A 23,431-nucleotide genomic window follows, 5' to 3' on the forward strand; every position below is an offset into this window, starting at 1 on the left:
CATTATGGGAAATTGTGTTTCAATGGGGAGTGTCCACTTTCAGTTTTTAGCTCATTTCAAGTTACTTCCACGACGTTACATATAGAAGCTGATATCCGTTTTGTCATTGAAGTTTGTTTTGATGATTGTTATTACTGGTGGTGGCTTTTGCATCTGTGCACAAAACATTATGTTCTTGTATACAGAAAGAGGCTTATAGCTTCAGACAACTCCTTCGGTCTCCTGACACAGTGGAGGAGCTGCATCACATTCTGGAACCAGAGCATCTAAAGGCTCCAAGCAGCTCAGCTGGGATGCAGTCCTCAGGTAGTATGTCTTCCTACACAGTTTATTACCCAGATGGGTTCTTCATTCTGAACTTGAACTATGAAATATCCTTGTTCATGGTACTGAGGGAGAGAGGGGAATGCAGAACATGTTACTGTTAGACATCAGGTATCCTATGGAAAGGAGGAGGGCCACAGTCTGCTTTCAGGTGTTGGGTTGTAATTTGAAATACTTGCTACACCAGAAGTTAATGGTTATCTCTAGGAGGAATGTATATGGTGAGGTCAATTAAGGTTGTGTGAGCCAGGGGCTTGGAATGTTATTGAGTAAGGGAAAGGCAATCACATGGTTGCAGTCACTGATAAGGTATGATGACAATAACACACACCCTAGTCAACTCCATTACTGCAAAAGGTGAACTGTATCATGCAAGGGAGTTGCCACAGTCATTTTTCAGTAGTTACGCGCCTCAGAGACTAAGTGTAAGTGGTCTAACGTGTAAACCTACTGAACTGAACTCTTAGCAATTGAGTCGACAGCAGTAGAGGCTGGTGTGAGGAGCTATTGGAGGACGGGATCATTGTAATGGCTGGAATGGAATATATGGAACAGAGTCAAACATGTGGTTTCCATATGTTTTATAGCCTTCCATTCCAGCCATTACAATGAGTCCATCATCCTATAGCTCCTCCCACCAGCCTCCTCTGGTCAACAGTGAGACCTACCATCAAGAGACTTAATCCATTACACTGTGTGTGATCTGTTCTCTCTCCAGGCAGGAGAGACACTTGCCGGTGGTGGAGCACTTGGTCTGCTGCCATGAACTGCCGTATGAGGGTGTGTCGGCTGGGTGAGGAGCTCCTGCCCTCTGTGCTCTATGTATGGAGACAGATGAGGCCCAGCAGCACTCTCAAAGAGGAGATAGTAGAGTTATTCAACCTGCAGCTCTGTGTACATCATCTCAAGGGTCAAATACACAAGACACAGGTATGGCTGGAATGTTGTGAATAGACTGAAGACTGAAAAAACACCAATGTCTTACGAATCTGTTTAGATGTTAAACAATAAAAACGGTGTAGAACAACAGACAGGTGTGAAGTGTTTTCATCACTGAAACCCTTGATGAAGTAGTATGCCATTTTAGATCATGATTGATACAGCCCATCTGGCATATTTTCTTGCCCATGCCACCCCTCACTGTTCCAGGAGCCTATGCTGAGGACTGGGCCAAATGGCAGAGTCTACTCTATAACCTCTATGATGCCCTGGTGACTGAGATCAGCCAGATTGGGAGCTGGGAGAAAAAATGCCACAGGGTTGCGCCACATTGCTGTGAAGGAGAACCTTATTGAGCTAACTGGAGACATCAGATGATAAGATCCTTAATTTTCACATCTTGACTTCATTTACCATTTCCAGGCTAAAACCTGAGCTGTGCTGACATAGTTCACCTGTCTTTAAGATGGTTTTGGTATTGTTGGTCTCATCTTCATGTTTTGGGTGTTTGACTGTTTCTTAGCTCTATAGCGAAGATTGTAACCTTCAGATTCTGGATGTGACTCAGGCCCACCTCAGAGCCACCCAGAGAGGAAGTCTCCAGGGCACGCCCAGCAAGTGCAGACACATCGAGCTGGGCTGGGCTGGGAGGTTCTCCGAGACCACCTGCAGCCACACCATCATACCATGGTGAGAAAAGACTATCACACCAAGGTTCAGTGCTCATTAACTTGCCAAATATACTTATATTTAGTGCAGTCAAACTCTTCATATCTCCATATCCTCTGTGTTCCCCTACTCAACAATACAATGCTCCTATATAAGCTACAGATGACATTAGTGTTGACCTCTAAGTACCCCTCCATCGTGCCTGGCCAGGAGCTGGTTCCTCTGCTGTCATGTCATATAAAGTCACTTCCTCAACATTTGATTTACTAATTTACTCTTTGCAAACTATAGTGCATTGTGCTTTTAACCATGCAGGGCCGTGGAGGGGGTCGGGCCCCCCAGCATCAAGGAGAACATCATGAGCTGGCTGCTGATGAACGAACAGAGTGAAGAGGCAGAGGAGAGATCAAGATCACACCCCATCATCTGCAGTGGGCAGTTTATCACTGGGCTCATATCTAATTTTTATTCACGCTTAACCGCTCTGCTAGTGTTGTCTAATTGAGATTATTTTGCCTTGATACAATGTTTTATGTCTGTAATTGTTTTAACACATCCCTAATACAAGTTTGTGTCTTATTCCTCTTTGCCCAGGGATTTTCCTCACAACCTAATCCGCAGAATCCTTGTGCCTTTGACCCTCAAAGACACCCGAGCTGGCATTATGTTTCTCCTCGGAGCAAAGGAACTTGAGAGGTGAGGGAAATTGAATCCTAAAACAGATCAATTTAACCATATTGTTATCAGTAGCTAGGTTTCCATTAATTTGGTGACATATTTTAATGTGAATATTCTCAAATCTGCATAAATATAAAATATTCGCATTTTCCCACCAGAGATGTTTCCATCAAATTGACTTGTTGTGGATAAAAGGCTGTGCGTGATGACGAAGTGCACGTAAAAATAACTTTTTCGGTTAAATTCCCACATACTGAATAAAAAATACAAGTTCAATTTTCAACTCTACTGATGGTTTTGGCACAACAAATGTTGTGCCATATAGCGAATGTCCCCAGCGAACTACTCGCAGATACAGTGTTGCTAGGCTATTTACATGATGACATTATTATGGATAAGAGCAAGATTCTTTTTATTTGTCAAATGGCAGCCAAGTGTCGATCATCATGTCACCAGAATATGACCCTTGATATTTATTGGAAAGGAGAAATAAACTCACCAGTGTACTTTGACCATTCATTTATTTAATCTGTGGCCTAATAATGCATGCTTTCCCGAGTTGTAGTGGGAGGACCACACAAGATTTACTCACATGACTCCAAGTTTACTACAATATGATGGTTATTATATCAATACTGGCGCATAAAGGTGTTTCCACTGCCATTTCTCGCATAATTAATTTTACTGACACAAAAACATCCCACCTTGTTTAGAATATTTTTTAGTTTTGTCAACATTTGGAAAGTTTTTACTGACAAATTTGCTATTTCCATCAGGCCAGTCTTTACACTTTCTGTCATGTACTTTACTCGCATAAAAAGTGTTGATGAAAACTTGGTTAGTGTCAAAAAATTTTTGGCAAGTCAGTATTTAACTTGGCAAGTCAGTATTTAACTTGGCAAGTCAGTATTTAACTTGGCAAGTCAGTATTTAACTTGGCAAGTCAGTATTTAACTTGGCAAGTCAGTATTTAATTTGGCAAGTCAGTATTTAATTTGGCAAGTCAGTATTTAACTTGGCAAGTCAGTATTTAACTTGGCAAGTCAGTATTTAACTTGGCAAGTCAGTTAAGAACAAATTCTTATTTACAATGATGGCCTACCCCGGCCAAACCCGGACGACGTTGGGCCAATTTTGCGCCGCCCTAGGGGACTCCCAATCACGGCCAGATGTGATGCAGCCAGGATTCGAACCAGGTACTGCTTTGAAGCATTTTTCACTGAGCTGCAGTGTCTTAGCCCACTGCGCCACTCCATAGATTTCATGCTGCCTCCAATCTTCCCCTCTGCTTAAAGTGCTGTGACTCAAGACCAAACTCAAGTGAAAGCGAAAGATGTCCTGAATGAGATTGAGAGCATGTACCTGCAGTTCAGTTTCAACAAGATGCCCTTTGACTCCATGGTGAAAGTGAAGGGAGTGATGGTGTCCACAGCCATTTTACCAATGGAACACTCTCACCAGCCTTAATACCATCACAGAGGCTAATGTCTATGAAGTTAAAAAGTTAATATTTACATGTTTAACATGTCTACCATGCATGCTCTCTTCCATCAATAGGCTGTTCTTGGAGATGACACCGGACAGCTTGGAGAAGAGAAAGATGCTTCCTCTGAAATGCCAGCAGACAGCCTTTGAGAACATCTACCTGAAAGCCTAAGAAGGGATGAGGCTCCAGGTAAACCTGTCTTTCACATGTTACTCTGACAGACATTTTTATGGCCAGTCCACCTCACTATCCCTCTGCTCTCCCTGGTGTGTGTCACAGAAGAGCAGCTCTCCTGAATACCTGAATGACGAGACATTTAACAGCAAGGCCACGCTGCTGAAGAATGTGTCGGTGGTGCTGTGCTGCAGCCCCGTCTGTGAGAAACAGTCCCTCTTCGCCCTCTTCCAGTCCAACAAGGAGACCAACATAGAGGAGCCGCTCATCAAAGAGCTAAGGGCAAATCATTTGGCTACACGTATTTACAGTCTCATAAATTATGTATTGTATTAATGTTTCTTAAACTGAAAGCACTTTATAGTGTAGGTGGATAACTCAGCCTTTCCACCGTCACTACATACAGTATCGCTGTCTGACTACTATCAGTATGCTATGATATTGACAGACTGAATGTTAACCTGGTTTGTCCCTCACCCCATGTAGATCCTGGGCAGTGAGTCCAGAGTTCTGGGCTACAGAAGTGTGGAGGGGTTTGTTAGCTCTCACCTGGATTACCTGGTGGCAGAGGGTCTGGGCTAGCCTGGCTATACCCTGGAGTCCTTCCCCTACACTCTGCTCAATCACCCCACTCTCTTCTACAGGTAGTTGCACATGCTTAGTTTACATTATACTTTAGCCCATAAGTTGTATGTCCATAAAATTACTTTTAGTGAATTTACTGATCTGACAGAATTGGAGTGACGGAAGCCACTCCTCAGTACAAGGCACATGACAGCCCACTTGGAGTTTGCTAAAAGACACCTAAAGGACTCTCAGACCATGAGAAACAAGATTCTTTGGTCTGATGAAACCAAGATTGAACTCTGGCTGAATGACAACTGTCATGTCTGGAGGAAACCTGGCACCATCCCAACTCTCCTTCCATGGCCTCCAACTGCTCTTAAACGCTAGTAAAACCAAATGCATGCTTTTCAAAAATTCGCTGCCCGCACCCGCTCGCCCGACTCGCATCACGGTTCTGATTTAGAATATGTGGACAACTACAAATACCTAGGTGTCTGGCTAGACTGTAAACTATCCTTCCAGACTCATATCTCCAATCCAAAATTAAATCTAGAATCGGCTTCCTATTTCGCAACAAAGCCTCCTTCCCTCACACCGTCAAACATACCCTTGTAAAACTGACTATCCTACCGATCCTCGACTTCGGCGATGTCATTTACAAAATAGCTTCCAATACTCTACTGAGCAAACTGGATGCAGTCTATCACAGGGCCATCCGTTTTGTCACCAAGCCCCTTATACCACCCACCACTGCAACCTGTATGCTCTGGTCAGCTGGCCCTCGCTACATATTCGTCGCCAGACCCACTGGCTCCAGGTCATCTATAAGTCTATGCTAGGTAAAGCTCCGCCTTATCTCAGCTCACTGGTCACAATAACAACACCCACCCGTAGCATGCACTCCAGCAGGTATATCTCACTGGTCATCCCCAAAGCCAACACTTCTTTTGGCCGGCCTTTCCTTCCAGTTCTCTGCTGCCAATGACTGGAACGAATTGCAAAAATCGCTGAAGCTGGAGACTTATATTTCCCTCACTAACTTTAAACATCAGCTATCTGAGCAGCTAACCGATCGCTGCAGCTGTACAGTTGTGGCCAAAAGTTTTGAGAATGACGCAAATATAAAGTTTCACAAAGTCTGCTGCCTCAGTTTGTATGATGGCAATTTGCATATACTCCAGAATGTTATGAAGAGTGATCAGATGAATTGCAATTAATTGCAAAGTCCCTCTTTGCCATGCAAATGAACTGAATCCCCCAAAAACATTTCCACTGCATTTCTTCCCTGCCACAAAAGGACCAGCTGACATCCTGTCAATGATTCTCTTGTTAACACAGGTGTGAGTGTTGACGAGGACAAGGCTGTGAGTGTTGATGAGGACAAGGCTGGAGATCACTCTGTCATGCTGATTGAGTTCAAATAACAGATTGGAAGCTTCAAAAAGATGGTGGTGCTTGGAATCATTGTTCGTCCTCTGTCAACCATGGTTACCTGCAAGGAAACACATGCCGTCATCATTGCTTTGCACAAAAAGGGCTTCACAGGCAAGGATAATGCTGCCAGTAAGATTGCACCTAAATCAACCATTTATCGGATCATCAAGAACTTCAAAGAGAGTGGTTGTTGTGAAAAAGGCTTCAGGGCGCCCAAGAAAGTCCAGCAAGCGCCAGGACCCTCTCCAAAAGTTGATTCAGCTGCAGGATCGGGGCACCAGCTGTACAGCGCTTGCTCAGGAATGGCAGCAGGTAGGTTTGAGTGCATCTGCACACACAGTGAGGCGAAGACTTTTGGAGGATGGCCTGGTGTCAAGAAGGGCAGCAAAGAAGCCACTTCTCTCCAGTTAAAACATCAGGGACAGACTGATATTCTGCAAAGGGTACAGGGATTGGACTGCTGAGGACGGGGGTAAGGTCATTTTCTCTGATGAATCCCCTTTCCAATTGTTTTGGGCTTCTGGACAAAAACTTGTCTGGAGAAGACAAGGTGAGCGTTACCATCAGTCCTGTGTCATGCCAACAGTAAAGCATCCGGAGACCATTCATGTGTGGAGTTGCTTCTCAGCCAAGGGAGTGCGCTCACTCACAATTTTGCCTAAGAACACAGCCATGAATGAAGAATGGTACCAACACATTCTCCGAGAGCAACTTCTCCCAACCATCCAGTTTGGTGACGAACAATGCCTTTTCCAGCAGGATGGAGCACCTTGCCATAAGGCAAAAGTGATAACTAAGTGGCTCGGGGAACAAAACATCGATATTTTGGGTCCATGGCCAGGAAACTCCCCAGACCTTAATCCCACTGAGAATTTGTGGTCAATCCTCAAAAGGCGGGTGGACAAACAAAAAACCCACAAATTCTGACAGCATTGATTATGTAAGAATGGGCTGACATCAGTCAGGATGTGGCCCAGAAGTTAATTGACAGCATGCCAGGGCGGATTGCAGAGGTCTTGAAAAAGAAGGGTGGGGATTCAATCTTGCAACCTTTCGGTCACCAACGCTCGAACCACTAGGCTACCTGTCGCCCAAATACAGGTGTGCCAAGATTTTAGCGTCATACCCAAGAAGACTCAAGGCTGTAATTGCTGCCAAAGGTGCTTCAACAAAGTACCGAGTAAAGGTTCTGAATGCTTATGTAAATGTCACATTTCAGTTTTAGATTTTTTTTATACATTTGCAAAAATGTTGCTTTGTTACAGGGTATTGTGTGTAGATTGATGAGATGAAAACACTAATACGTTTTAGAATAAGGACATAACGTAACCAAATGTGGAAAAAGTAATGGGGTCTGAATACTTTCCGAATGCACTGTATAAACTAGGATTGGGATCCAGTCCTTTTCACTTCATCCCCTGAATTGGCTGAATTGAAATGGAATTGGCCCAACCCTGGTGCCATGTCTGCCAACCCTTTCAGGGTGCTCTAACTACAACCAGCAGCAGCCAAGTGAACCTGCAGTAGAAGGTGTAAAAGCAGTCTTAATGTCTGTCTCTCGGACAGACCTAACTTTCTGTATCATTGTTGGATTTTCCACAGCAAATCTACTGCCTGATTCACAGTAACCTGGCGGACATTGTGGTGGAGCTGTTGATGACCCTGTATGATGGGGCTGCTACCGAGGAGGGCAGAGGGGACCTGAGGAGGTGCATAGGATAATGTTCATTACACATCACTCTTTACCACTCCACAACCACACTTACTTGCATTCACAACCTTTCATTGTCTGTGATGATATGTTCCATGTTCTCTCTAGGGAACTGGACCCAGCCCCAATCCCACCCTCTTTCAGCTCCAATGTTATCAAAGCCACACTGGACTACCTCAGCAAATGTCACAGTGCCAGTCACCAGTCGTCCCTGGTGGCCATTTTATCCAGGACACTGGTAAAATGCTGTCCTTGTCTCATAATTGTGTTGCAATTGCTGTAGAATGTTATTATAACACAATGGAACAGAATTTGGCTTTACAAAATTGAGTGGTTTCCTGGGCCCAGTTTAAAAAACAAACATTTAATCTGGAAAGGATTCCGGATTCTGTGATCAGCTTGTGTTGTGATTCTAGATCTCCATCCAGAGGATCCTGCTGGCGGTGTGTCAGAAGGCAGCTGAGACGATCAATGCCTACGAGAGGATCCCAGGGCAGTGATTGGGGACATTAGCCTGTGTAGTGTGCTGGTTTTCCTGACTCTCTGTGGTCACTAAAAGATCCCATGGAATGTAAGAGTAGGGGTGTTAACCCTGGTGTCCTGGCTAAATTCCCAATCTGGTTCTCATACCCTCATGGCCACCTAATCATCCCCTGCTTCCAATTGGCTCATTCATCCCCACTCCTTTCCCATTTAACTATTCCCCAGGTCGTTGCTGTAAATGATGTGTTCTCAGTCAACTTATCTGGTAAAATAAGGGTTAAATCAAATAAAACCTAACCACTTTCCAAATGACTTTTGGGCTTTTACTGGTGTATGAAGTTACCGTCCTTTGTGTTCCTCTGTATAAGCCCTCCCCTTTGACCTGCCCATCATGCCGATAAAGAACCTATATGATGTCGTCATTCCTACAATGGAGATCAAGGTAGAGAATGGGTTTGATCATCTGTGGTTCCCTCACTAATCTATCACCTGATATAAGGGGATTTTTGTTATGCAATAGGATGTTTTGCAGCCATTTTGCATAGAATTTGCACTGTAATGTATGTATACACCACGTCACGTGGTATACTTGCCGCCCCTACTCTGCTCTCCACAACACAATCATTACTATACCTACAACAAATATTTTCTTAAACATTTCGCTATTCCTCTGATGTACAGTACCAGTCAAATGTTTGGACACACCTACTCATTCAAGGGTTTCTCTTTATTTGTACTATTTTCTACATTGTAGAATAATAGTGAAGACATCAAAACTATGAAATAACACATATGGAATAATATAGCAACCAAAAGTGTTAAACAAATCAAAATATATTTGAGATTCTTCAAAGTAGCCACCCTTTGCCTTTACAGCTTTGCACGGTCTTAGCATTCTCTCAACCGGACTGTAATCAATTATTAGGTTTTTAATGCAACGTTTATATGAGTAGTTTTCTTGTGTTGCTCAGAATTATTTTCATCAAATGTCTGATATATAATCTATTTGATTCTAGTATAGGTTCATTGTATCATAGGATAATAACTAGCTGATGTTAGATAAAGTTAATTGGCTGTTGTACGAGAGACAAATCGAGAGCCTACTCCCTCGAGTCAATCGGAGGTATTTAAATGGGGACGGTTCCACACGAGTGGCCAGTAGGACCACCACTCATACAGACCTGACACCTGTTTGTTCAGTGTAGTGTTGAATGAATGGACTCACCTCAACAGGTGGACTTGCATGTAAGTGTTTTTATTTGTATTTTCTTACCTATAGAATGTGCCTATGCAGTTTTGAATGTTTTCTGTGTCTTATTTGCTACACCGTAGACATTAAGAATGACTGAATTGTTTTGTTTCATTGACTTCCAAGAATTGTAAAAAGTATGTCATATAATTGTCTATACTAAGGTTTCCTTAAAACAAAATGACCACTAATCCAGTAAGTTCCTCACTGTCTTCTGCATACTGTACTGTCTCCCCTATGCTTGAAGAGTGGTCTTGGTAGTTGCTCTTGAATGCAAGATTACAGAGAAACAGAACCTGCACCATGGTGCTCTCTACTTGTGTAACTCTTTATTCATAATATTCAAGTGAATGGTGAATTGTTTTTTATCCAGGTTGGAATACAGGCCGGGCGTTTTATCACGCTGGAATGAGAGCCTTTACTTTAATCTGATCAATTTAATTATATACAATCACAATTTGGCACTGATACATTTAAACAATCGTGAACAGTTTAAATTAAAACCACACCTGATTTTGTATCAAACACCTTGGCAAAAAAATATTTAACTTTTTGAAAATACAGTACAATACTTTTTTTGGGCCAATACATCTCCCCTATTGAAATCATGGGTAACGTAAAATGTAGAAAATATTATTTAACATAGAAATACTCCAATATAAATGTGGCCTTACAAATCAGGTTTCTGTATATCTACTAAGGGTGAGGTTTTGAAATATTATACAATCATTCATTTTGACTTATATCAAATACACAATGTCATTACAAAATCCTATTAACACGGATTGCTTCATTCTCACTCATACAGATGGAGTGATATTCATAATTTGACACTTTTGATCACTTTTTACAGTTAAACAGAATGTCACAAACCCATGCTAGTTCCCATATGAGATGGCTGTGACTTGATAGCATTGTAAACGACAAGGGACGTATATCAACCTATGTGTATCATCTTCTATTGTCTGACCTCCTGGTTGTACTTTGAATAAAAACATTTAGTCAACTCCAACTCTTAATAAAACAGCTTGGCAAAGGACATTTCCTACAAAACTTTCATCACACAGCAAAGAAGAAAATTGTAATGAAAGAATGGTAATGATACCTATGGGGAACATTCAAACTTGAGTAATTTACAATATGCTATTTTCAGTTGAGGCTTCTGAGAAGTAAAAAGAAACATTGCTGTTTAAGAGTTCTTAGGACCTTGTCTCAGGTGAGAGCAGTGTACTTCACTACCATGTTGTAGGCAGTGGGGAATCAGCAGGAAATATGTGCAAGGAAAGACTGGGCTGGCATAGATAGCATTCCTTTCTGCTACCCAACCAGTCTAATAATGTGTCTAAATTAAATCAGAGGTTGCTGTGAAACTGGAGTGCAAAAAACTGGTAACATCTAAACTAAGAAAATAATTCTCTGGTCAAACTGCAGTCTCCATGATGTGTCCAGAGAACAGCCCTGTTGGTCACTGCAGCCCCAACCCCTCCCCTCTCCCTGCCTCAGTAGAATTGGAACTCCCGGTGGCCGTCGTCGTCCTACCCGAGGCCCGCCTCAGTCATTTGATGCGGTGGCGGACCAGCGAGGACTCATCAGTGATCTCGCCGGACCGGTCTCGGTGACGACAGGGCAGGACGAGGAGGAGGAGCAGGATGAGGAGCACCACGACACAGACGGCCACCAGGGCGTAGGAGATGACCCAGAGAAGGGGCTCCTTCAGCAGCCCTCCAGCAGCACAGTCAGATGCCACGTCTGCAGATGAGAAGGGCCCAGAGATCTCTGACACGGCTATCCCACCGTTCACTGGAGAGAGGAACCAGGGTTATAATAGCTAACGTACTGTGGAATGTAAGAAGGGTATACAAAGAGCACTTGACCAGGTGCATCTAAGACCCAATAATAATGTCTCCAGCACTCACCTGCACATCTGCTGACAGCGAAGCCCACCCTCTTCTCTGCCCGGTCGAAGACGACGTAGAAGCCCTCCATGACGGTTGCTCCTACCACTAGGCCGTTGGCTGACGACGAGATGCCGAAGCGGAAGCAGTCCAGCGTACCGTCCACATCTGTGATTGGCTGGATATACAGCTGCAGGGAGCAGCCAAACTAATGTCAATAAAAGTGCTGTCGGCAAACAGATCTAAAGCTCATAACAAGATGTCTGATGTTGGTTAGAGTAAGCAAACAACAAACACACAGAGGCAATATGGGGGACGTTTGTTGTGTCACCTGAGGGAGGATGGTGATTTTGAAGGACTGGCTGGTGTTGGTGGCTCTCAGGTAGATGGACAGTTTGGGGAAGAACCTCCACGGTGTCTCCCCCTTCAACCAACAGGCCAATTTAGTGCCACCCCAGAACCCCGAGGTGAAGTCCTGGATCTGGACCATAGAAAGACAGCGATGGATTAAGACTCCAATAAAATGACTGAGTTGTGAAAAAAAGGTGTACTTTACATAGATAACCACTCATTTTCTCTCAGATCCGTAGACCAGAACAAAGTTGCCATATAGGGGTGGACAAATATAAGCCATAGTATAGAAAGGAAATAAGTTGCAGTGTCCTCAGTCTACACAGTTACTGAAGTGTCCTCAGACAACCAGGTTATCCTAGAAGTTCTTTGTCATTTGATCATGGGCACAACGGCTGACATACCAGAGATGTTCTTGAGATGGCCTCAACCACAGCACTGAACACATTCACAGGCAGCCGCAGAAGAGTGGTACCACTGTCCACTATGGCTTTATCCTTGTTGTACTGAGAGAAGGAGAGGGAGAGAGAATGAAAGAGAGAGAGGAAGATGTATAAAGAAAAGGGAAAACATTGTTTTCAGTTGCATATTTCATTTCAGAATGAAATGTCCACCTTGGTTCCTGGAAGGCTTCAGAGACAGGTTTACCACATTCTTGTGTCTCAGCTCAGGCATGCTTTATTAACTGTTGCTTTATATCCTCTTTCCAGACCTGCACTACAGGCTCATCCAGAAAGAATGCTCACTAGAAACAGCTTTAGTCTTATGGCCACGGTTAGGCTTTGTTCCTCAAACCTGACGTGTTGTGCAGATTTGAAATACTTTGCAAACCATTTAGACCAGGAAAGGGCAATTCAGAAAACAACAGTGGACAGTTTGTCTCATACCTCTTTGCAGTCCAGGTTTAGATTCTGATCCCCAACCTCCAGCTTCAATACTTCCACCTGATAGTACCACTCTTCCTTTATTGGGGTGTACCACATGGACCCCGAATACAATGTTGGTTCAACCCCTCCCATGACCTGAAACAAAACAGGGTTTTCATTCACTTTACAAATTAATGAATACAATGATAGCCTGAATACTGTAATAAAACTACAATGGCATGCCTTAGCAATGTTTAGCATGGCATTGCAGACACTGATTACACCCCACTATCTCTCCCATCTGCTGCACTCACTCACGTGGTCGGCTCAACCGCGACTGCTCTTAAAACACCAACAGACCTGCACTCGGCAAGGGGCTATCTTAGCTTAATTAGCCACTCACTAACTAGATTGGGTGTCCAATGGGGAAAGGCATTGAGAGGCGCAGAGACTTGCTAGCGATCATGCTTCTAAGAAGCACCATGCCGCTCAGTCTAATCCACCCTTGAAAGGTTTATCTGGTCTGGGCGTCGGGAGAAATATTATGCCAAGCAACTGCCTAGCGTGTGTGAGATGAACAGCCTCAATAATCATCTTCTTTGACAGTACAACAACCAGCCTTTGTAAGGAAGTCCCGCCCCCACCCCACCATTCACTCCTCCCATTCATAACCTTTAGCTTTCTCCTCCTGACTACTCACAAGACTTCCCCCCGTGGGGTCGGCAGTGGTGCTGGCTGACAACCCAGCTCCGCACATCTGTAGGGAGAACACATCTGGGATGTCTGTCTGTCGTACCACAGAGTTAAAGAAAGGCTCCACCGAGGAGTCAGGCTGGGAAACAGGAGACATAAACACAAAACACTCTGGTCATTAACTTAGTGTAAAATAGTGTAACGTATTGGCTGTCCTATTGGTCAATAGTGAAGCTGTAAGCACAGAGAATGACAGGAGAAAGTCTTATCAGTTATCACCCTGACTAAACAGGATCCCCCCTCTCTATATCTTGATATATACACCATGTGAAGTCAAGGGCCAGGTATATGCATGTGATGCATGACAAACATTCTGAAAATCATCTGAACCTGAACAAAGCTGAGATCCACAGTACAGAGTGGTCACTGTATGTCAATGATTTAAAATAGTTGACCTCAAAATCTGCATAAGGCATACATTGTGTAAGCTCAGAATAGCCTAACCAACATTATGCCCCATGGTTCTGTGTGATGATGAGATCACAGTTCCATTCTGAACAGTATCATGTGTGTGAACCTTCTCCGGTTGAGTTAATTTGATCTTTGATAACATTCAGCAGCTCTTCACGCCCCACCACGCTGACGGACACCACTGTGCCAAATCAAACAGACATGGCGATATCCTTCATATCCAGAGTCTCAGAGGGCATGAGGACCCCCCCCCCATTTACCCGAGCCAGCAGGGGGTAGGCCAGACCCAGGATGCCCTGCCAGTTGACCCCCGGGAGGAAGAATCCGTCAGAGGAAAAGATGGTGGCGATGTTGATGGTGAGGGTGCCAGCGATGCTGGGTATGAGGACGCGGTCGGTGCCCAGCTCGCCCTCCCAGTTGCCCTGGGTGTACTTGACGGCCACGCCCCTGCCAGTGGACTTGTACGTACTGGAGCTGAACACAGGGACAGTCGGGGAGATTAAGCAGCACTCTTAGACAAAGGAAATCTTATCAAATGAATGCCTGAGACAATTATAAACAAACATAAAACATGATCAGATTGTAGTATAAATTATGAGATTGATGTGAAACACTGATTATTTAATTAAGGCATTTTCTAATATTATGAGGCCACCAAATGTAATGCATAGCCTTCTCATTGACCCAATAGAAAGAGTTTCCACAGAGCAAATATGTGAGCCTGACTCACAGTGCTGTGTTGAAGAAGTGTGTGATAAAGGGATGTGCTGCTGCAGCCACTGCAAAGTTACTGCTTCCCGTATCAACCAGGATATTCAGCTGGAAAAACAAAAGAGTAATGAGTACTTTATCAGTCATTCAACCATCTGTGTTACTCATCCGCACCCCTCTTAAGACACCATAAACACACAAACTGACTCAGTCAGCGATCGTGATTTGAGCAGGGCAGGTTATTTACTATGCTTCTGACGTCTGAAGATTTGGGAAAAAAAGCTCTCTGGTCTGGTATCTTTTGAAAAAAACATGCCCACGTTACTCCCGCCCATTGCTCCATAGTCTAAAACTCTCTCCATCCTGGTATTTGTCAGCGGTGTGCGAGCAGGAGCGGAACATGAGCTAGCAAAGCAGCAGTTTAGATCTTGTTGTCTCAGGCATAAATTCAACTAGGGGAACTAATGAGATAACCGACTTCTGTCACATCGGTGACGCACAGAAGGGTCATTACTGAACATTCCTCATCATTAAAGAGGCTGTGCTCTCCACAGCTCCGCTCGCAACAAAGGAGTTTATTTACCATTTAAATGTGTTAGGCTGCTTAACTAGCCTTTAAAGCACTTTGGATTGATGGAGGAGAGGCAACATAAAGGGAACACACAGGAAAGCGGTCTGCTGTGTGACATTATACTTCCTGCGTCTTCCCTAAAGCAGCCTGAGGAAAATGTGATTTTCGGGATATTTGTTTCCATCCAACTAAAGCATGGGCTTCGTCAAAGCTAAGAATAAGAAGTAACTCATTCAGAAATTTTACAGTGAAGACCTTACTTGACACCCAGACAAAACAAATGTAGCATTCTGCTCTCAATAAATAGGCTGCTTGAGTATTCTGCATTCTTGTTGTCGACCCGGTTCTGAGAAGAAAACAAACCCAGTTGAGCAGGAACCATTGATGACCGACAAAAACGGAGTAAATAGGCTTAGCTATCCCTCACAATATAGGCTATACAAAAACCCTAGCAGGATCTACACACAACACCCAATAATGACAAAGTGAAAACATGTTTAGACTTTTTTGCAAATTTATTGAAAATTAAATACAAATTATGAATTTACATAAGTATTCACACCCCTGAGTCAATATATTGCTACCATTTGGTAGCGATTACAGCTGTGAGCATTTCTGGGTAAGTCTCTAAGAGCTTTGGACACCTGGATTGTACAATATTTGCACATTATTGTTTTTAAAATTCTTCAAGCTCTGTCAAAACTGTAACTAGGTTACTTAACTCCATTGTATATTTGGCAATGGCATGCCTTATATTTTATGTTATTGTCCTGCTGAAACGTGAATTTGTCTCTCAGGAAAGCAGACTGAACCAGGTTTTCCTCTAGGATTTTGCCTGTGCTTAGCTCCATTCCATTTCTTTTTATGTATAAAAAAATAAATAAACTCCCTAGTCCTTGCGAGGAAAAGCCTACCCATAACATGATGCAGCCACCACCATGCTTGGAAATATGAAGAGTGGTACTCAGTGATGTGTTGAATTTGCACCAAACACTTTGATTTCAGGATATAAAGTTAATTTCTTTTCCACATTTTTGGCAGTTTTACGTTAGTGCCTTATTGCAAACAGGATGCATATTCTGTACAGACTTCCTTTCCACTCTGTCATTTAGGTTAGTATTGTGGAGTAAATCCAATGTTGTTGATCCATCTTCAGTTCTCTCCTATCACAGCCATTAGAAACTCTAACCGTTTTAAAGTCACCATTGGCCTCACTGTGAAATCCCTGAGCGGTTTCCTTCCTCTCCGGCAACTGATTTAGGAAGGATGCCTGTATCTTTGTAGTGACTGGCTGTATTGATACACCATCAAAAGTGTAATTAATAACTTCACCATGCTCAAAGGGATATGTCAGGTTTTAAAAAAACAATCTACCAATATGTGCTCTTCTTTGCGAGGCTTTGGAAAACCTCCCAGATCTTTGTCTGAAATTCACTGCTCGACTGAGGGACCTTAAAATGATCTGTATGTGTGGGGTACAGAGATGAGGTAGTAATTCAAAAATCATGCAACTTAAGCACATTTTTACTCCTAAACTTATTGAGGCTTGCCATAACAAAAGGGGTTGAATGCTTATTGACTCAAGACATTTAAGCTTTTCATTTTCAATTAATTTGTAAACATTTCTAAAAACATAATTCCACTTTGACATTATGGGGTATTGTGTGTAGGCCAGTTGTTGTGTGTCAGCCAAAATCTGAATTTAATCCATTTTATATTCAGGTTGTAACAACAAAATGTGTAAAAAGTCAAGGGGTGTGAATACTTTCTGAAGGCACTGTACTTCCTCAAAGCTCTGTTGCGTCCCTATCAGTTGGACTGGCCGAAGTCCCACCACTATGGCTCTGCCATCTGAAACCCTACTGCCACCACACAGATGGCAGCACGCCACTCACGCTGGGCCCAAACCAGAAAGACCATCCTGACACAGCCTGTTGGGGAAAACTAGGGGCATTTCCTTGTACCTCCTACCCTCTCAATCCTCTTCCGTACTCCCCTAGCTTGGCTGGGCGGAACCACCAGGCAAATCCCTTCTCTTCCCCATCCCTGAGCCAGCATGGCGGCTTGGTCGCCTGTGGTTGAGCCTTGCCTGGCTAATTAGCAGAGGCTCTGTGGCGGGGATGTGCATCTGCTACCTGTTTGTACCAATTAGCAGATGTGAGGCACTCCAGCCGACACCTCGGCCTAGCTGCGAGGGGGCTAACAGATGTGGCAATTAGTGGTTCATCTGAATAACGCCTTGTTTAACACCAGGCCTTTAATTATATCATAGATAGAACTGTTTGAGGATTGGTGTTATTGTGCCCCCCTCCCCTTGTTCTCTCTTCCCCTCCCCTCCCTACCTCTTCTCTCCCCTCCCTACCTCTCATCTGATTATAGTCAGAAGTGTTACTTAGACAGGTTAATTTTAGTGAGGTCAGATTCCTTCAGTGTGATTATTCCACTAATAAGCACAAGGAAATGACAAGGCAGAAATATGCTTGATAAGATTGTGGGAACCAGAGTCTGGCTGTGCCATAGCCATGGTATCTTGCTAACACCCAACTCTTGGTCCAACAATAAAAAGTGTTCCAGCTAAGAACATACTGGCTTTATCAATAACATACTAACATATTGTAAACATTCCAAAGACTGAGAAGTGTGGGTCCCTAAAACTGCATGCAATTAGGGCCAAATGGCAAAACCAGGCATAAATGAGGACAGGGGGAAATAGATGGTGATGGAGAGGGAGATATTTATATAAAACCTAGAACAAAAGAACAGAAACTGTGGGCCACATTCCTCCAGATCCATTGGTAGAGTTTGAGCTGATTTCAGCTTTCTCCTTGAGCCTTTGTGCCTCATAATCCTGGTCAGCTGCCTGGCCAGTGGAGCCCAAGCAGAGGCTCGGGTCTAGCTGCATCATGTGAGCTCATGTGCGTGGGGGCTTACATGGCAGAACCAGGCCTTGGGCTCAGAGCTGGCTGCAGTCTCACTCTCGCCGTCACCCCCTCCTGCCCGCCCGCCCGTGCCCCAGGGGCTAACAGCCTCCCCACACCCTCTCTCCAGATCACATGCTGGCTAGAAAAACTATTTGCAGACAGACAGGCTTGGTCATAAGTTAGCCTACTAAATATCATGGCCTAAATGTGAACATGTATTGCATTATGTTGTTGAATTTGTAGGCTCTATTACAGTGTATTAACAACACTTACACACACACATATATATATATATATATATATACTGAGAATACCAAACATTAGGAACACCTTCCAGTGCTTGACTGGAGCTCACAGAAGCAGAGTACTGGTGCCTCAAATTTTCTACTGCTTGAGCTCCTATTCCTCTTATAGAATATTAGCTCAAAAGTATTGTGGAGGTCCTGCACCTAAATATAAACAATACCAGCACCCAAAATGAGTACTGGAACCTAGTTCAGTCCAAGTCAAGCACCTTCCTAATATTGAGTTGCATCCCCCCTTTTGCCCTCTGAACAGCCTCCATAACACCTTCACAAGGTGTTAAAAGCATTCCACAGGGATGCTGGCCTATGTTGACTCCAATGCTTCCTACAGTTGTATCATGTTGGCTGGATATCCTTTGGGTGGTGGACCATTCTTGATACACACGGGAAACTGTTGAGCATGAAAAACCCAGCAGCGTTGCAGTTCTTGACACAAAAAGTGCGCATGGCACCTACTACCATACCCCGTTCAAAAGCACTTAAATATTTTGTCTTGCCCATTCATCCTCTGAATGGCACACATACACAATCCATGCTTGAATTGTCTCAAGGCTTAAAAATGATTCTTTAACCTATCTCCCCTTCATCTACACTGATGGAAGTGGATTTAAAAAAAGTGACATCAATAAGGCATCATAGCTTTCACCTGTTCAATCTGTCATGAAAAAAGCAGCTGTTTTGCATACACACACATAAAATATACATACACATATATATATATACACATATTTTATATATACACACACACATATATACACACATATATATACACACACACATATATACACACATATATATACACACACACACATATATACACATATATATATATATATATATATATATATATATATATATATATATATATATATATATATATATATATATATATATATATATACACACATATACACACACACATACACATCCATCCATACACACACATATATAAATAAATGTCTACTTCATTCGATTACATTTGGACTGAAGAGGTCAAGAAATGTATTCCACATTGAAAACTTTAAAACAATAGGTCATATTTTTTTTACCTTTTGACCAGGGGTACCCAGTGTCATCTCCATGTAGTAACCTCTGCCAGAATCGCCTTGTAAATTATTGACCATGTCCAAAAAGTTCACTATTCCAGCTGGATCAGATGCCAGGGACAGTCCATTTCCTGAGGCTTGTATTAGTTTCAGAGGAGTTAAATCCAAATCCAAAGAAGAGTTAAACTGACCTGTAAATATTTTAAGTGGAATGGTATAGAGAGATTTTGCGATTCCAAAACAGAGCATGATAAATAATGCTCTAAGGGGGATCGAACCGTTATGGTAAGCCATGGCAAATATTATTCAGGGAAAGTCAAACCTCGGAAAATGTCCAGCTCCTTGTTCAAAGTTTGCTCCTTAGTTTTCAGCTTGGCCATCATTAGACCTCTAGTGAGGTAATCATGTTGAACGTGATGTTCAGACGACGACGCTGAAGAAATATAAGAAACAACCTCGACTTTCACATTCAGACGCTTTCAGAAGTTTACTACTCTCTCCAAAAGTTGTTTGCCTTATTTATTATTTTGGATGGATGACTTCCTGAATTCCATATCACGGATGTGACGACGTGCCACCGCTTTTATTTTTTTGGTCAGGGAAGATTTGCTTGGAGGGCGCCTATGGGCGCACCATAGAGATAGTTAGAGGACTTATATCTGTGTCGTTTTAGCGTATGTGACAGCATGGGCAGCGCCAATGAGGCTACAACCCATAGCAATCCCCACCCAGTTGACTACTCGGACTACTTTAACATGGTGGAAGCCCTCAATGGCGCTGCCCATGATAAAATTTACTTTTAGACACCAGAGGCCTCTATCATTGTCAACGTGATTTCCCTGTGTTTTGCATATACTTCCACACTATGAATTTGGAATAATACTGTAAAATTGTGAACATGATGATAATGCTGTTTTAGTGTAAGAGCTGTTTGAAAAGACCGGCTGAAATTTCTGCCTGTTTTGTTGGGATGGAGTGATATCACCATACAGTAAATTAGTTAATAGATCAATAACAAAGAACATTCCCAAACTCTGCCAATAACAGCTATTATTCAGTTTCCCCCTCCCTACTCAGATCACTCCCACACTAACTTAACATAGTAGGCATAAAATAATTGCCTAACACTAGATCCCCTACATACTGGTCTTGAGGAGAAGAAGAAAAACTGTCCAGGGGAGGGTCTCTCTGCACTGTTCAACCAATCTAGTCAATGTGGAGGAGAAGTTAAGATAGTGTCACCTTGTTATTAATGTCCAAAAGTGGAAGTCAGATTACAGGCTCTCTTTCCATTAACCCCTGAAAACTGGAACATCCGGCTGCTGGGAAACTCCCAGATATTTGTCGCAAAATTCTTCCTTGAGAAATTGCAATTTGCTAAGAAACTATTTTTTGTTGTTATTTTTTACCAAATCAAATCAAATTGTATTGGTCATACACATGGTTAGCAGATGTTAATGCAAGTGTAGCGAAATGCTTGTACTTCTAGTTCCAACAGTGCAGTAATATCTAACAAGTAATCTAACAATTCCCAACCACTACCTAATACACACATCTAACAAGTAATCTAACAATTCCCCAACAACTACCTAATACACACAAGTCTAAAGGGGTGAATGAGAATATGTACCTGTAAGTATATGGATGAGCGATGGCCAAGCGGCATAGGCAAGGTTCAGTAGATGGTATAAAATACAGTATTCATGTGATATGAGTAATGTAAGATATGTAGACATTATTAAAGTGGCCTTATTTAGGGTGTCATTGTTTAAAGTGACTAGTGATCCATTTATTAAAGTGCCCAGTGATTGGGTCTCAATGCAGTATGTACATGAGATATGAGTAATGTAAGATACGTAGACATTATTAATGTCGCATTATTTGTGAAGGGGTATTGTTTAAAGTGACTAGTGATCCATTTATTAAAGTGTCCAGTGATTGGGTCTCAATATAGCAGCAGCCTCTCTGAGTTAGTGATTGCTGTATAGCAGTCTGATGGCCTTGAGATAGAAGCTGTTTCTCAATCTCTCGTTCTCAGCTTTGATGCACCTGTACTGACCTTGCCTTCTGGATGACAGCCGTGTGAACAGGCAGTGGTCGGGTGGTTCGGGTGGTTGTTGTCCTTGATGATCTTTTTGGCCTTCCTGTGACATCGGGTGATGTAGGTGTCATGGAGGGCAGGTAGTTTGCCCCCGGTGATGCATTGTGCAGATAGCACCACCCTCTGGAGAGCCTTGCGGTTGAGGGTGGTGCAGTTGCCATACCAGGCTGTGATACAGCCTGACAGGATGCTCTCGATTGTGCATCTGTAAAAGTTTGTCAGGGTTTGGGTGACAAGTCAAAATTTCTTCAGCCCCATGAGGTTAAAGAGGCGCTGTTGCGCCTTCTTCACCAGACTGTCCACACATTTCAGTTTGTCTGTGATGTGTACGCCCAGGAACTTGCAACTTTACACCTTCTCCACTGCTATCCCTTCGATGTGGATAAGGGGGTGCTCCCTCTGATGTTTCCAGAAGTCCACGATGATCTCCTTTGTTTTGTTGATGTTGAGTGAGAGGTTGTTTTCCTGACATCACACCAGTGCCGTCTCGTCTTTGTTGGTGATCAAGCCCACTACTGTTGTGTCATCTGCAAACTTGATGATTGAGTTGGAGGAGTGCATGGCCACGCAGTCGTGGGTGAACAGGGAGTACAGGAGAGGGCTGAGCCCACACCCTTGTGGGACCCCAGTGTTGAGGGCCAGCGAAGTGGAGATGTTGTTTCCTACCTTCACCACCTGGGGGTGGCCCGTCAGAAAGTCCAGGACCCAGTTGCACAGGGAGGGGTTGAGACCCAGGGCCTCCAGCTTGATGATGAGCTTGGAGGGTATTATGGTGTTGAATGCTGAGCTGTAGTCAATGAACAGCATTCTTACATACAGTGGCTTGCGAAAGTATTCACCCCCTTGGCATTTTTCCTATTTTGTTACCTTACAATCTGGAATTTTGGGGGGCTTGTATAATTTTGATTTACACAACATGCCTACCACTTTGAAGATGCAAAATATGTTTTATTTATTGTGGAATTAACAATAAATAAGATTTAAAAACTTGAGCATGCATAACTATTCACCCCCCAAAGTCAATACTTTTTCAATACAGAATCACCTTTTGCAGCAATTACAGCTGCAAGTCTCTTGGGGTATGTCTCTTTTAGTTTGGCACATCTAGCCACTGGGATTTTTGCCCATTCTTCAAGGCAAAACTGCTCCAGCTCCTTCAAGTTGAATGGGTTCCACTGGTGTACAGCAATCTTTAAATCATACCACAGATTCTTGTTTGGATTGAGGTCTGGGCTTTGATGAGGCCATTCCAAGACATTTAAATGTTTCTCCTTAAACCACTCGAGTGTTGCTTTAGTAGTATGCTTAGGGTCATTTTTTAATTTATTTATTATATATTGGCAAGTCAGTTAAGAACTAATTCTTATTTACAATGACAGCCTAGGAACAGTGGGTTAACTGCTTGTTCAGGGGCAGAACAACAGATCTTTACCTTGTCAGCTCGGGGATTCAATCTAGCAACCTTTCGGTTACTGGCCCAATGCTCTAACCACTAGGCTACCTGCCACCCCATTGTCCTGCTGGAAGGTGAATCTCTGGAAGACTGAAACAGGTTTCCCTCAAGTATTTCCCTGTATTTAGCGCCATCCATCATTACTTCAATTCTGACCAGTTTCTCAGTCGCTGCCGATGAAAAACATCCCCACAGCATGATGCTGCAACCACCATGCTTCACTGTGGGGATGTTGTTCTCGTGGTGATGAGAGGTGTTGGGTTTGCACCAGACATAGCATTTACCTTGATGGCCAAAAGCTCAATTTTAGTCTCATCTAACCAGAGTACCTTC

General features: G+C 43.1%; 1 protein-coding gene and 1 long non-coding RNA gene across 3 annotated transcripts; one reads left to right on the forward strand and one right to left on the reverse strand.

Moving 5' to 3' along the window:
• Positions 1 to 2: 2 nt before the first annotated feature.
• LOC112265578 lies at positions 3 to 8,640 on the forward strand. 2 transcript variants are annotated; one of them, XR_002955788.2, is made up of 11 exons: positions 3 to 306; positions 1,043 to 1,254; positions 1,474 to 1,953; positions 2,248 to 2,363; positions 2,527 to 2,628; positions 4,168 to 4,285; positions 4,376 to 4,571; positions 4,757 to 4,914; positions 7,874 to 7,980; positions 8,091 to 8,220; positions 8,399 to 8,640. It is a non-coding gene; the product is annotated as an uncharacterized LOC112265578 (long non-coding RNA). The 2 variants fall into 2 exon arrangements; XR_002955787.2 differs by having other exon boundaries at positions 4,376 to 4,914.
• A 1,388-nt stretch (positions 8,641 to 10,028) lies between these two features.
• On the reverse strand, positions 10,029 to 20,104 carry LOC112265580 (beta-secretase 2-like). The gene is made up of 9 exons (XM_024443001.2): positions 19,548 to 20,104; positions 14,721 to 14,809; positions 14,251 to 14,464; positions 13,527 to 13,658; positions 12,848 to 12,982; positions 12,365 to 12,466; positions 11,941 to 12,090; positions 11,631 to 11,799; positions 10,029 to 11,514 (listed from the first exon to the last, which is right to left on the reverse strand). Exons 1-9 carry the CDS (start codon positions 19,836 to 19,838, stop codon positions 11,270 to 11,272), a joined length of 1,527 nt encoding a protein of 508 aa, XP_024298769.1. The 5' UTR covers positions 19,839 to 20,104; the 3' UTR covers positions 10,029 to 11,269.
• Positions 20,105 to 23,431: the final 3,327 nt, after the last annotated feature.

Source organism: Oncorhynchus tshawytscha, linkage group LG13, assembly GCF_018296145.1.
Source record: "Oncorhynchus tshawytscha isolate Ot180627B linkage group LG13, Otsh_v2.0, whole genome shotgun sequence".
In the NCBI taxonomy this organism is placed as follows: Eukaryota; Metazoa; Chordata; class Actinopteri; order Salmoniformes; family Salmonidae; genus Oncorhynchus; species Oncorhynchus tshawytscha.